Below are 15,082 nucleotides of genomic sequence, written 5' to 3'. Positions count from 1 at the left end.
AGATCATGGTATGATCTGGCAGAAGTACTGTGACATATCATACTGTAACCTATTCCAACATAGTGCCATCATTCTCATATGGTTCGAAATCATTCGCAAGAAGGCCATTAATGCATTTTAATATGTGATACTACATATTCATGTTAAATGCAGTATTCTACTGTGCATCATATTCATATGCACGGCCTGTAAAAAGAGCATGGTGCACACTTTGAAATTCACTGACTGTGCATATAAATATGAAAGTAAATAAATAATAATATATGATTAGTGCAGTAAAACTGGTCAGATGTTATAACGCGTAATTGGCCATCTTGTGTAGTTTGAAACATTTTTATAGGATGTAGTTTCATTTCTTCAGTAATTTACAGTCAAATTCAATTTGAACTGTTTAGTAACCGGTTACAAACCCTGCTCCAATCCACAAGAGTAATAAATTTAATTATTCTGGTTAATATTTTTAATAATATTAGTCCTTAGTTTTGGCATTTAATCACCCTAGTCAGTGTGTTTGCGTGTGAAAACGTTACCAAACGTGTTTCAATTACAGTGAACGAACCCTGAACAAAAAAAGAACAATTGTGCCCAAATATAAGCGTAATTACGGTAAAATTCAAATCTCAACGGCGCTATTGAAACTTTTTAACTTTTATAGATATAATAAATCTTGTTAGTTTGCTCGGTTATTTTGTTCGTGAGTTTTTGTTTGTACTTCCGGTCATGTTGATGTTTCATTACAGGCAGGTTATTAAAGCGTGGCGCGTCGCCGCCCCGGCGTGCGCGTGCACTGCGGCCGCTGGAGTGAGGAGGTGAGCTCGTGCGGCTGCAATGTTTTGATCGCGAGGTGACTCGAGCAGCTTACTGTCTCTCTCTCGCTCTCTCTCTGTCTCTCTGTCTGTCTCCTCACTCACAGCAGCACAGAGAGGCGACACGGAAAGTAATGGGGTGCCACAATAGCAAAGTTTGTGTCCACGTCCGCCGTAAAAAGGTACGTTCTGATTTCCTTTTACACGTTTTTCGGGTTGTTTTTCAGTGAAAAGTTTGAATGAGGAGAAAGAAAAGCTGACTTAAGTAGGAGCTCCCCCAGAGCACGCGAATCTGGAAATTAGCTGTTGTTGCTCCTCAAGCTGCTGACTTCCTTCCTTTCTCACGGTAATACAAGATGTTTGATGGAAATGTTCACTTTCAGTTCTTATTGCTCCTCCACTTGTTTAGCTGTTAGAATTAGAGTATTAGAGTATTAGAGTATTTGTCTGAAGGGGGTTTCAGTAATCGGCTTTGTGCTGAAACACAGAAACACAGAAACAAGCCTGTGATGTTGGACTGAATGATTTCCGCTCAAATCTGCATAAGGCCACCACTTGCTAGTTTTACAAGACTACATAAATAACCATAGTTTCCAAATTAATCTGGAACACAAGTCACTGATCTGGCCCAGGAACATTAATCCCAGTGTTTCCACGTGTTTGTGTTTGTCTTTTGAGTAGGAATAATGTTGGTGCTCTTCCAATTTACATTCTTTTCCAACTTTTCTTAATGCAACCCAGAGGTCTTGCACTACACTGTCATTCTTCAGTCCTTCAATCTTTGATTGATTATTGAAAGCAGACCTTACACAACGTGATCTCGGACCAAACCTGTGCAATTCATCATCGGCACATGTTTATTTGCATTACAGACTCTTCATTCTCCTAGTCCTTTTAGGGTTTCTTCATTTGCCTGACACGAATTTGACTAGTTTTATTCAAATCCGGCTATGTATAGTGACGTGTGGTCGACTCGCAGATTCCTCCTACTGTTGATTTGATTTTTGTCTTAAAATAAGAAACACTAGCGTTTTTACGAAGGTCATATAAAAGGCCTGATCTGTCCAGAAATCCAAGCTTCGAGCACTAAACCTGCCGAACAGGCAATGCTTAGAAATATTTACAAGCTGTCTGAGTGGTTGACATGGCCAACTGGAGAGAAGTGTGAAAGTCTTCATAGCCTAAGCAAGGGAACGTTAGAGAAACCCACTGGCAGCTTCATTCAAAATGACCCCAAAAACATAAGGGGATAAGCAATAAAGCCCTAGGGTCCATCAAACGTTTACGGCCCACTTAAACCAGTCAGCAAATGTTGCATGGTTTGGTGTTTTGCACCGGTTCAGGCAGTAACAATCCCCGTGCGTAAAGGCCTTTTAGTGTATTCTCTGAACTATTATGTGAACTTTTTAATGTAATAAGCAGTGTAGCTGGAGTTTTCTGGATGCAGTGACATAATCTGGTTGTGGTTTTAGCTTTTACATGCTTCACTTGTTTTTGACAGATTGCTTCATAGAACACTTGAATGTGCTGACAGACTTTTCAAGGGTTCAGCGTTGGATTTTACCTCATTAAAAGATTACTTAATGCATGCCCCAGATCAGAGTTCGAATTCCAAATGAATGAATTTTAGAAAAAAGTGAATCCACATGTAAGTTTAAAAACTATAGGGAACGGAAAGAGAGAAATGGGAGCTCAGCTTTTCGTCACTGATCTGTGCAAAGTTGTCTGTATGTGAGACATCTTGCATGGTGCGAGAACATTTTAAATCTTGTCCGTGCATATCTTTTGCCACAATAGCCTCAAAACCTTAAATCACCCACAGCCAGCAATGGCCTTGAGAAGTTTTAAACGTTCACAGTTGGACCACACATTTTTGGAGAAGACTAGGGGAGTGTTCTCATTAGATTTATAAATGAGTGGTGGTATTTCAGTGTGTAAAGAATTTTTTTCCCGTACAAAGTATGGCATGGCAGTAACATTCCTTTTTTGGGTCTGACCTGTTCATTACTTCTATGTAGTGTGGTTATCATTTTTGAAGAGTTCTGTAGTGGTTTAAATATATTGTAGTTGACATTTTGTGCTATCTGTTCATATTTATCATTTCGATGAGAGGAATTTTCCATTTTTGTATCCAATTCAATTTATGGATAATTTAAAAAAGTTGGCAACAACTTATACACATAGGAAATACCCATTCTTCATACACAGATTGAGTTGGATTGGATTGCTGTTCGACTTATTGTCAAGACAAAGACCTGTCATCTCAAACAGGCTCGGCATAAAAAAAGAACAAATCGCACATTTACAAAAAAGTTAGATCATGCCAAATGAGGCCTCATATGTGTTGGCTAATTTATGCTCTCGTTCAACGGAAATTTGCCAACGATGTGAACAAGATTATAGCTTAGGGCAAGTTCAAACGTCTGCGTTATGGATTTATGTCTATTGATCGACGTGTTTAAATTAAAGTGTTGGGAATGATATGTGAGGCATTGTTCCATTGCCACCCAAATCTTATGTGCAAGGGGAAAAAAAAACTATTCTTGGCATTCCCAGGCTTCTCTTTTTAACTAATTGCTGACTCTGAATATTGAGGTGTCTTAAACTTTCAGTGATTTTATCAGTTCAGCCAGGGTCAGTGATATCTCAGTGGTTAGTCGTTAATCAGAATTTTGCCCTGATACCAGATGAAACCATGACTTAGTACATGAAATATTTGTATAGATGTTTAAAAACAATAAATATGACTATTAGAATTTATTCAATAGTGCTTGTTTGCATTTTTTCCCATGAAGAGAAGGACGATTTTCCAGTGTGAGGCAGCAGAAGTGCAAAGTATCATTGGAAGAGTAATTGATTTTTAAAAATCCGTTGTCTGACTACATTGAATCTGATCATTGCAATCGATTAAGTGGAGAACCATAACATGTTTTCCCCAACTTGGGGAAAAATGTAATATCTGTTTAGTAGATCAGTCCATACTCCTGTTTTATAAGCAATATAATAACTTTGTTCTAACAGACTTTCCTCTGTAGTCAGGAAGCACATGATGTTAAACCATCAACAATAAAAGTGTGCAGAAAATGAGAGCATGTTAATATTAGGAGAATCTCTGACAGACCATATATCATGTAAAGAAAAATCGCTCCAAGTTTACATTTGTTATTCACTGGTTAGCAGTCTTGCTCATAAGATAATTAATATGTAAGCAATAATGGACTGGATAATAAAAATAAATAAAAAAACAGATCCATCTGGCTTTCTCACTGAATTTCCCCCCCCCCTTATCTCACTCTGTTCACATTGACTCCGGGTTGCACTGATGTCCCTGCCAAATTAGAAGCAAAACATGTTCATTTCTTAGAATGAATTACTGCATAAACTATATGGAAGTGTATATGGCGACAAATATATGTGGCCACCTAAACACCACACACTCGTATGTAATTCGTCCTCAAACTGTTGCTACAAAGATGGAAGCACACAATTATTTATGATAATTCTGCATTACAACTTCTCTTAACTGGAACCAAGAGGCCCAAACATGTTCCAACACGACAATGCCCTAGTGCGCAATGTGAGCTCCAGTAAGACACGGATTGTCAAGTTTGATGTGGTAGAACGCATGTGGGCTGCATAGAGACGGGCCGTAACTGCACTGATAACCATTTTGCGTAAAACTGACTAGACCCAGGCCTTCTCACCTGACCTCAGTTCCAGACGTTACTAATGCTCTTGTGACTAAATAAGCACAAATGCTCACAGCCACACTTTGAATTCTACTAAAAAGCCTTTTGATTAGAGTGGAGATCATTTTAACAGTAACAGGAGACTGAATCTGGAATGGGATGCTTAACTAATGCATATAGGTAAAATTGTGAGGTGTCCACATACTCTTTGTACAAGGATATTCTACTGGATTTAATTGCGCTTGGACGCATCAGTATACCTGTGTACCACAACAAAGTATTTCCTTCGTATTGGAAACTTTTGTGTCTGACCCCAGTTTCCACATAATGCAAGAAACCCTTGCATTTATTCAGCATACTTTAGTTTAATGATACTTGCTTTTGGACAGAGAGCTGAAAAGAGAAGCTGAATTTGTTTGGAATTTGAGTTTCAAAATAGCTGGCCACTTAGGCTCAGGGGTGGAGTTAACAATTGCAGGGTAGACAAATGAACAGCCCAACATGCCTTGGACAAGATTATTTATCAGGGCTGTTACGGGTTTTTTATTTAAATTTTTTTGTTCTTGTTATTTACAGCTGCCTAACAGACAAATGAGTTCAGTAAACTGCAGAGGATCATCACGGACATTTCTCTTCTTTAGTTCTAATAATTTTCAAATTGTATTCATTGTCACATCTGACAGGTGGTAGGAAGTGTTTTTACTAGACAGATTTTTTAGTTTGCATGGGCAGACAAATCACAGGTAAACAGCTGTAGAAGGAAAAATAAAGTGTGATTTAAAACTATAATACAATTGGCACAAAACAGAGCAAAATGAAGAAGCAGCTGAGACTGCAGATCTTCTTTTTCTTTCGGCTGCTTCCATTAGGGGGCGCCACGTCGGATCATCCGTCTCCATACCCCCTGTCCTCTACATCTGCCTCTTTCAAACCAACTACCTGCATGTCTTCTCTCACCACATCCATAAACCTCCATAAACCAGATCTTCCTCTTTTCCTCCTTTCTGGTGGCTCCATCCTCAGCAGTCACCTACCGACATATCCCATGTCCCTCCTCTGCACATGTCCAAACCATCTCAGTCGGGCCTCTCTCACTTTGTCCCCAAAACGTCTCACTTTGTCCCTCTAACGTTTCTAATCCTGTCCAGCCTCGTCACTCCAAATGAAAATCTCAACATCTTGAGTAGCTGAGTATAAAGATAATAGCCACAATGCTGAGAAATGATTCGCTCTGTTCTGGTTAATGAATTAATGAATCAGTGGCTTAATCTGTAAGAAATGACATTTCAGTGACATTTCTGAGTTATTAGTATTTTTATGCATTTGTGAAACAGCGTAAGCCGAATGACTCCCACCCACTCAAAGATCTCGGAATCAATAGTTGGGGGGGTCGGTAAATTCAATGAATGTTGTTGTATGCATTACAACTACTGTATGTGCCTGATACATCACTGTCTCACACAGTATGCACATGGCAGTCATCCTTACAATCTATTCTATTACAATATTGCCTTTCCATATGCTTGGATTTCATTTTTTCAATGTTTGTATTGTAACAAAAATAAAAGCATGTTGGTCGAGCGCATTCCAATAGTGATGATTTATTGAAAATAATTCCTTCGCATGCAGACAAATGTTCATTTGAAAATGAAATCAAAGTAAAGCAAAGCACATTTAGCTGTCCTGAGCATAATACTAGCAAAATAGGCAGAACTATGAGAAGAGAGCACAAGCTTTAACTTATTTGCAGACAGTGTTTATACTGCAGTAATCGGGGTGATTGGTTCGTTACCAGATGGTATTTTCAGTCCTGCAAGGAATTAGTGGATGAAAGTTTTTGTGCTGTCTTTAATACATACAAAGTAAACTAACCAAATTAGGTTTTCTGTGTCTTGAATGGAACTATGGCTTTAGCTAATTAGATTTGCATTTGCAGATATGTTAATATTGTTCAATAAATGTGGAACATTCAAATGTGGTAGCATTTGAGGTTAAAATGAAGGAAACGCTGAACACCATTTTGGATTCCTCAAATAAAATTGTACTTTTCTGTTAGATTTTAGAAGCATAATGATCATTATAGTGGATTGGGAAAAATATTATTGTATACTTGCTTTGCTTTAATTGTCAGCAGGCCTCAAAGTTGTGAATTAAATTACATTTCTTGTCTCCTCACTCAAGAAAAAACAAGCCAAGAATGAAGCCTCGCTCAAGGAGATCAGCAGCACTCATGATGGAAGTGGTAAGTGATTTCCTGTACCTGTCACATAATCAAACACATGCTGATGATTCTTTGCGAGTGAGTGAGTGATTACAAAAACATGTTTTCAAGCAGGTAGGTGTTATAACTGTTTTAATGGCACTGATGAAAATTTCAATCCTGCAGGACATTGGCACAAAGAATTGCTCCTTATAAAGTTATATATTTACATCGTTTAACATTGTGTTTTTTTTTTTTTTTTGTTAGTTATTGTTTTGTTTGTTTGTTTTTTGCCTGAAGGAGGTTACACTTCAAAGAGCTTGGTACCAATTAAAAACCTATATTGACATTGCTGCTATGACTCAATTTCACCAAAGTGATCCAACAAAAAAAAGTTACATATGACTTGTTTTGCAAGGTTTTAACATTATGCATTGTAAATGAGAATGTCTGGCATAGGAATTAGGCTAAGGACTGTGTGCTAAAGGCAAGGATTAACTCTCTACCGCACAACATTTACAGGACAAAAACAAACCAGACCATGGTTTTACAACTCTTAGGGAATACTGCCCTACAGAGGCTCAAACTCGTAACACACCTGACCCATCTTTTAAAAGGAGGTGGGAGAGAGAGCAAGACATGAACAATCAAGAAATTATTGAACACATCTAATACCTTGTGTCTAATACACTGCACACAGAGGAAGCAGGGTGTGCCCAGGCCTGTCTTATAATGGTGTAAAGTACGTCATGGTGTAGGGGACCTTCAGATTTGTTTACAGCTCTGTTTTGGTATGGATCATGCTACTTTCTAATACACACGTTCACATTTCAGGCCATGTGTATTTATGTATCTACACATGACTAGAAATAGATATAAATAGGAAACACTCCCAGACAGAAGGTCCCCTACACCATTATGTACTTAACACCATTATAAGACAGGCCTGGACATACCCTGCTTCCTGTGTGTGCAGTGTGTTTCAGCATTGTGCATCTCTCTTGTGTTCTGGAGCAATTCTTATTTCTTAATATCATAAGCATAACACTGTGTATTATTGTGCTAATTCTTCATGTGACGAATGAAACCTGTAAAACTCAGTGCAGTGAATTAACATTGAAAATACACAATTTGATAATGCCCTGTTTTTTTTGCTTACCAGTAAAATGCCCATCTGAGGAGAAGGGCTCCGGTCCAGAGTCTCAGCTAGAAAAGTATGAATGGCAACTTAAAGTCTTGGACCAGGTCCTAGCAGCTACAGGAAGTGAAGAGCGAGACCAACTTTTGAAGGACCACCAACACGGAGACCTGTGCATGCTAGTGCACAGTATCACTGAGATGGTAAAGCTAGTTTATGGATTTACTGGTTGAGTGGAAAAGTTCTTCTGGATCCTTGGTGCCGTCTTAGGTTGTTTAATGCACAAAATCCTGAAAGTCTTTCTTAATATGTGGAGTAAAGAAGGAATGCATATGAATAATGGGTTTAATGCTGAATTTTACTATCAACATTGCATGCACAGCTGAAATGATCTAAAACCTGCATTATGGAGTGCGTGCGTGTGCGTGTGTGTGTGTGTGTGTAATGCCTCAAATGATGAAATAGGTTAGGCCTTGTTTCATGTTGTACACTAATTGTACCCTGAATTCCCACCTATTAAATTAGTGAAGATTAAATGTATTAAAAGAATGAATGTGGCATGTGTGGTGTTGGTCACACTAAAAAGGGGATAAACAAGGCTGGTCTTGGTCTATTTGTAGCTTATGAGATGCTGTTAGAAGAACGGAAACATTGCCATGACTTATAATTCAACTAGCCATTATTATTGGTAGTTTCATGCTTATTGCTTTGAAAAAACACAGCCTGTTCTTGACAACCTGATATGATTCAAAGCAGAGTGGTGATTTATGCTCCGGGTTTAGGCTGTTGCAGTACAGTTACTAATGAATGTAAACCAAATCGTTCACAGACAAGTTGCTTCAAGTTGCACGCCATTCAAACACAGAAAAGAACAAACAAGCGAGATGATGTCAGCCAGTTATATACTGTAAAGCTGTCACTGATGAACAAGATGTGCTCTTTCCATTACATAACAAGGATAAAAGTAATTAGGAATATTGCCCGTTTTCTGTGTTTTCGTTAACACTCCTTCCGGTTTGGGGCTGGGAGCTTTGCACACATCTGTCTATCTTCTGGCCAGCAAAGCCAGACATGTTCATTATGGTCTCTGTGGTCTTGCACAGCTGGCTTTTGGTTGGTTTGTACCCTAGAGAAAATTACTTGCATTTACAAATGACTAATTACCAATATGTCTCTATCAAGTGGTCTGGTTCATTGCTGTTTGTGTCACTCTTTAGCAGCAGTCATCAAGTTTTCTACAAAATCATATCCTGGAAGAGAACGTCTGGTTACAAGGCTAAACACATTTTCAGTCACTGAGGTTTCATTACCTTACACATTTAATACTGGAGACCACCAGGGGTCATCTCATGGTCCAGTCTTCTCTTTAGTCTAAATTACTGTTTCTTTTTACTGCCGCATACACAAGACACATCTATTTTTATTTCATTTTTTAGTTTCTTGTATCCTTTAAGTTGCTCTGCGGATTGCTGCCTTTCTGACGTCCTCTTCTTGAATGAAGACCTCCCTTCTGCGTGATCAGTTACCTTTCTGACCACTCCTCACTATTGTGCTTAGCAAACTCGCATCCTGCAGATGATTTCTTCTTCTAACTACAGAATCTGCTGGGCTTTGTCTGCAAACTTTTAGGCCTCACTCCTGCAACTCTCTTTTTACTGTTTCTTCATACCTTTTATATCTTAGCAAAACTTCAATGAAAAAGACGTTGAGTATTAAGTATGGCTTTACAATGCATTGTCTACACACCTTCACGCTTTACACTCCAGTCAGAAAAGTTGTTTTTTATTCTTCTTGGAAATGTTTAAAGATCATCCTCTTATTATAGCATGTAGAACACTTTTTCTTCTGTTATTGCAATGCATAAATGCCTTTGTGTGTATTCCATGTTGTTTTTTAATTTGTTTATCTGTTTTTGTAAGGTCTTGGCACCGGGTTGAAATTCTTTTGTTCCCACTTCGACCACTAAGTTAGTTAGTAAACTTTGTTTAACCAGGATAAAACTTACTTAGATAAAATTTCCGAAATCTCTCTTGTTAAAATTCGTTTATAAGAATGACCTGGCCAACCACTGGATAAAAGTGTCTGCTAAATTATTAAATGTAAATGTCTGTTAAATACCCTTGACATTTACTGTAGGTTTTGTCAGCAGAGCTGGATTCTGTACCTGTTCTGTGTTTACTCTTGATGGAGGGCCTGTTATGTTTTAGAAGATATAAGCAATAAATCTACAGGATACCTCCTGGTATTTGACTCGCACTGTAGAAAGACGCATGAGATGTGTTCAGTTATTTATTATCATTTATTTTTTAAAAGAGGTCAGGGAACAATGTTTATGAAGGTGCTAATTAGTTCAACTTTGTAAAAAAAAAAAAAAATCGTAGACAGTTGTTTGACAGTTTTCTTTTAATGCACGAGAGTACATTTATCACCTTTATGAAGCATTAACTTTTAAAAACTGAAGTAACAACTCTGCTTGCCAAAAGACTGGCTTGCACACATTGTACTTTTTTTTTTCTTTATCATATGGTTTATACATCCTGTCAACAGGTGAAGTCTGAGACAGCTGCTGAGCTCAGTGCAGTTCATGAGAACCAGATGAAGAGTTTTAGAGAGCAGCACCAGAGAGAAGTGGAAGGTATGTGCCCATAACTGAACAGAAAGCATGCACTTTGCTATTTATGTACCCATATAAAATAAGATACATGCTTTCCCCCACAGCGATAAAAGATCTTCACAATGAAGAGAAGAATGCTTTGCAGAAAACGCACACAGCAGTTGAAGGTGCTCTGAAGGTACCCCAGTTGAAAATAAAACACTGAAGTGCTGTCTTGTTCAGTTTACTCTTTATGGATTGTATATGGAAAGGGTTTTATAAACCGTGCCTTCGAATGTTGTGTTGCACATACCATTGTGACGTTTGAGTGATGTTTTAGTCTGAACTCTGTGTGAACTCTGAACAGGAGCAGATCGAGCAACTGACAGCAGACCTGAAGCTGTTCGCAGAATTGAAGCAGAGAGTAAAGGAGTCCATGCTGAAAAGAGACCTTCAAAGAAATATAGAAGTAAATAATTTGTTATACATTTCATGATGATAAATGGGATGTAAATGTAGTTTTTCTCCCATTAAATTGAATGATTGTACAATATATTCAGTAAAAATGCAACATTTGCTTTGTATCCTGCCCTTTTCTGTGTTAGACTCATGGTAGCCCGGGTGAATTCTGGGAGCAGGAACAGGAGAGTCTGCTAATTGTCATAGAGATGAAGAGCGAGCGTTTACAGGAGCAGGGAAGCAAGCTGCGGCAGATGGAGGCCCTGGTATAAACTCCCACTCACCATTTTTGGTCAGAATGGAAACAGATGACCTCTTCCTCTTACACACTCAGGCTGGATTAAAAGTTCAAGTTCACCAGAATGCAGTGTTTTAAAACAACAGCGCTGACGCTCCCTGTTCAGGGAAAAAAAAAAAGACTGTTTAATATTTAACTCTTCAAACTATTACAAATGATGAGAAACATGAACAGTATTTTTGGAATACAAAAAAGTATTTATTCCATGTAATGTTGTAAATATAACTGTAGAAAACTTTGAAGGATAGAATCTGGACTCATAAGGCACATCTACCATGTCTCCATATTTTGGTTATTTTGTCAGATACACAAATAATACTGGTGCCCCTTTTTTGTAATACTTTAAGAAAGAAAAGAAAGTCCGCATAATCACTGGCTGTAGCCTTTTTGTCTTCCTCTTCCTTACTTTGTCTTATTTATCTTTTATTTTTTTTTATTTTTAATCACTTCCATATGGCAACCTGAGATTATTTAGGTTTTTAGTGGACAGTTTCTGCAACATCATATATGATGTCATTGTCATCTGAGTGTTTCCCATTCAGAATGTGTGTGTGTGTGTGTGTGTGTGTATGTATGTATGTGTGTGCGTGTATAATATAAATATATATATATATATATATATATATATATATATATATATATATATATATATATATATATATATATATATATATATATATACACGCACACACACACCCCTTTATTTTATTTTATTTTTTTATTTTTTATTTTTTGTATTCTTAGAGTAGACACACTGCGGTCCCTGGTGGTCTAGTGGTTAGGAAGCGGCGCTCTCACCGCTGCGGCCCGTGTTCGATCTCCAGTCTGGGAACCCGACCCCAGCCATTAGGGTTGCACAAGCCTTAGTGCTGGTCCCAAGCCCGGATAAATGGGGAGGGTTGCGTTAGGAAGGGCATCCAGCGTAAAAACTTGCCAAATCAAACATGCGGCTGGTCCTCTGTGGCGACCCCTAATGGGAGAAACCGAAAGAAAGTGTTTTTTTTTTTTTTATTATAAAGAATAGACACATTGCAGGAGGTAAACAAATAAAAAAATATTTAGTACAGCCTGTGATTTTGTGGAATTCACAAAATCTATTTTTGTGGTTGATGCGTTGGACAAACTGAGCTTCCAGGCTTGCAGACACAATTCAAGGAATTTTAGATGTGAAACTGAACATCCCTATTCTAGAGTGATCCATTTATGTATTAGCTGCTTTTTCTTGATCGGTGTTGTAGTTGAAAAAACAGAGTTCAACACAAAGATAAATCTCAGATGAGACTCAGGGCACCATGTCTGTATATACACACACACATGCCAATTTAGTGTGCTCCTGTTTGTAAGTGATGGGAGGGCATTTGAGTAGTCTTTATTATATGATTAAACATGAATCATGTATTTTTGTGTTTACTTCTCTATTACTTGTCAGGTTGTTTTTTTTTATCATGTCTGTACTGTTTTCTCAGGTTGAAAAGAACCTAGCTTTGGAGGATCAGGCCATGCAGGTTCTACAGAAGAATGAGGACCTCAGAGTTCGGATAGATAATTATCAAACACTAATACAGTAAGCAGTTAAAGCATCTAAGTCTAAACTTTACCTAAAGCTCTTTAGCCTCAAGCACAATTGCCTTATGTATAGATATTTCCAGCAAATACTGTGTGTGTGTGTGTGTGTGTGTGTGTGTGTGTGTGTGTGTGTGTGTGTGTGTGTGTGTGTGTGTGTGTGTGTGTGTATGTGTATGTGTGTGTGTGTGTGTGTATGTATATATATATATATATATATATATATATATATATATATATATATATATATATATATATATATACACACACAAACACCTGATCATTTTCTATATATACTACTGCTATTCTATTTTTTAGTTTTCATAGAATTTGGGACTTTTTAAGGTGTAGTTGGGCACTCATTTATTACCTGGAAAATAATTGTGTACTGCACCTTTTCTAATTCTTCCAATATTTCTTTTTTCAGCCAGCTGTCCAAGGAGCAGAACGAGCTGCAGGAGGCGCTGGAGAAGCAAACAATGCAAAGCCAGAAACTCAGTCAGGAGAAAGATGAGTTGCTCTTTAAACTTCTCCACAGACGGGAGTCCTGCTCATCTTTTCACATACCCTTGCCTGCGGAAGTTTCCCCAAGCTGACCTGTTCTTACTTTTACTATCTCACACACTGGACTCCACTCAACACAGCCTTGTGTGTTTAAACTCCAGAGTTAAGCAACCCATGCCTCTCGGTTTTAGCCTGCTGCTGGTCTCTTTCCAAATAACTGTTTTAAGGAAACTGTTTTTTTTTATGCCATACTGAAAATGACATTACATACATTTTGCATATATTCAACCACTGTGTCAAAGTTGGGGAATCAGTATGACAGATTTGTTTTATTTATATTTTAGTTTGGGTTTTATTATTTGTTTTTATTTTGAATGCACCTGATCCTGATGAAGGGTGTGATGATAATGGTTAGCAAAATGTGTTGAAAGCAAAAACTAAGTGCTTTATGATATGTTACTTTGAAATATGTACACCTCATTATGGTTATATTTAGTACAATGTTGTTCCAGAAAGCTGACATTATATGATGCTTTCTTTTTCCTTTTTTCCTTCTTTGATTTGTTGATCTTTTATCTCCTCCAATTGTCTTTTTTTTTTTTTCTTCCATGTTTTGCCTTACAAAAGCCAAAGCACTTGCAAGTGTATTTTAAAGCAACAGCTTTTAAAAGCTTTTCAGATGCACTGGCACTTTTACAACAGTATTCATGTATATGTATGTATTTGTATAAGCTAGATTGTAGGCTTTTGTGAGTTGTTGGTACATGTTGAACCAGTTTGTTTGCATGCTTACACTTGGGTAAGATTAAATCCTGAGCGCATTCATGTTTTGTTGATTGCAATATGACTAACTATTCAGTCACTGTGGTTTTTTTTTTTTTTTTTTTGGTGAGTATGAGACGATCAGCTAGAACACAATCTAACTTTACAAGATGATAAAGAGCAGTGTTTTGCATATGCAAAGGACCACTGTTGTAGATTTGTGCTCAGAGTGAAGGTGTTTCTATTGTCCACACTCATCTCACCTTTTTCTTTTCTTTGTTGTGGATTTTTATGTTGTATATGTTTACCTCTTAAGTGCCTTTTTTTTGCCAGGGCCTCGCAAAGAGAGGCTCAATAAAATCATCTGAGGTACAGTATTTGTGAAATATACTTCGGATTATTAGTGCACAATGCTACACATAACTTTTGGTGACTGCTTTTTTTTTTTTTGCTTTCAGGATTGGAAGAGATTTTGTGCAGGTAGTATTTCATGTATCGATACGGAATCGAGTGTTACTTGCAGCTCCGCTGTAATGACATGTGGCCAGTAGGGGGCAGAGTGGTGACTATGTAACTAATGCACAAAGCAAAATTGATTTTACTTTGCTTATATAGGCTGGGTTTGCAATGACAGAATTGTAACATTACAAAAGTTAGTCAGTACAGACTCAATAATAATTGAGAAAAAAAAAAGTAATATTGACCTTTTTGGATTAGACCGTTAATGTAAATAATTGTATTAGATTTAGACACTCGGTGTATCAACAATTCATCTGATGTGTATGTAAATGATCTGTGATGCTATACTAGATCCCGGGGGACAGAACTCTTTATTTTGGCTACATGGTCTGTCACCCTTGAGGTGCCATGAGCTTATGTTGATGGTTAACAAGTGACCCTTTTAGCGTTGAGTCAAGTTACCCAGACGTGCACTTTCACTGTGGCCCATGCAGAGAGAATGGTTAGTGGGGCTCTTTTCTTGCAAAATAAGAGCAGTAGAGATACGTGATTGACATCCTGAGTGGTGATGTGTGCCCTGTTGTGGCCCCTTTTTCCTCCTTAGCCTCTCC

General features: G+C 37.7%; 1 protein-coding gene across 1 annotated transcript; it reads left to right on the top strand.

The window, feature by feature from the left end:
- The first annotated feature begins 686 nt into the window (after window positions 1–686).
- Window positions 687–14,389, top strand: ccdc69 (coiled-coil domain containing 69). The gene is made up of 9 exons (XM_046848740.1): window positions 687–988; window positions 6,677–6,737; window positions 7,858–8,036; window positions 10,381–10,468; window positions 10,552–10,625; window positions 10,794–10,895; window positions 11,032–11,151; window positions 12,650–12,747; window positions 13,174–14,389. The coding sequence occupies exons 1-9, from the start codon at window positions 941–943 to the stop codon at window positions 13,340–13,342; spliced, it is 939 nt and encodes a 312-aa protein (XP_046704696.1). The 5' UTR covers window positions 687–940; the 3' UTR covers window positions 13,343–14,389.
- Window positions 14,390–15,082: the final 693 nt, after the last annotated feature.

This window comes from Silurus meridionalis, chromosome 5, assembly GCF_014805685.1.
Source record: "Silurus meridionalis isolate SWU-2019-XX chromosome 5, ASM1480568v1, whole genome shotgun sequence".
In the NCBI taxonomy this organism is placed as follows: Eukaryota; Metazoa; Chordata; class Actinopteri; order Siluriformes; family Siluridae; genus Silurus; species Silurus meridionalis.
The sequence above is the reverse complement of the archived record's forward strand: the minus strand, read 5'-3'. Positions and strand labels throughout refer to the sequence as shown.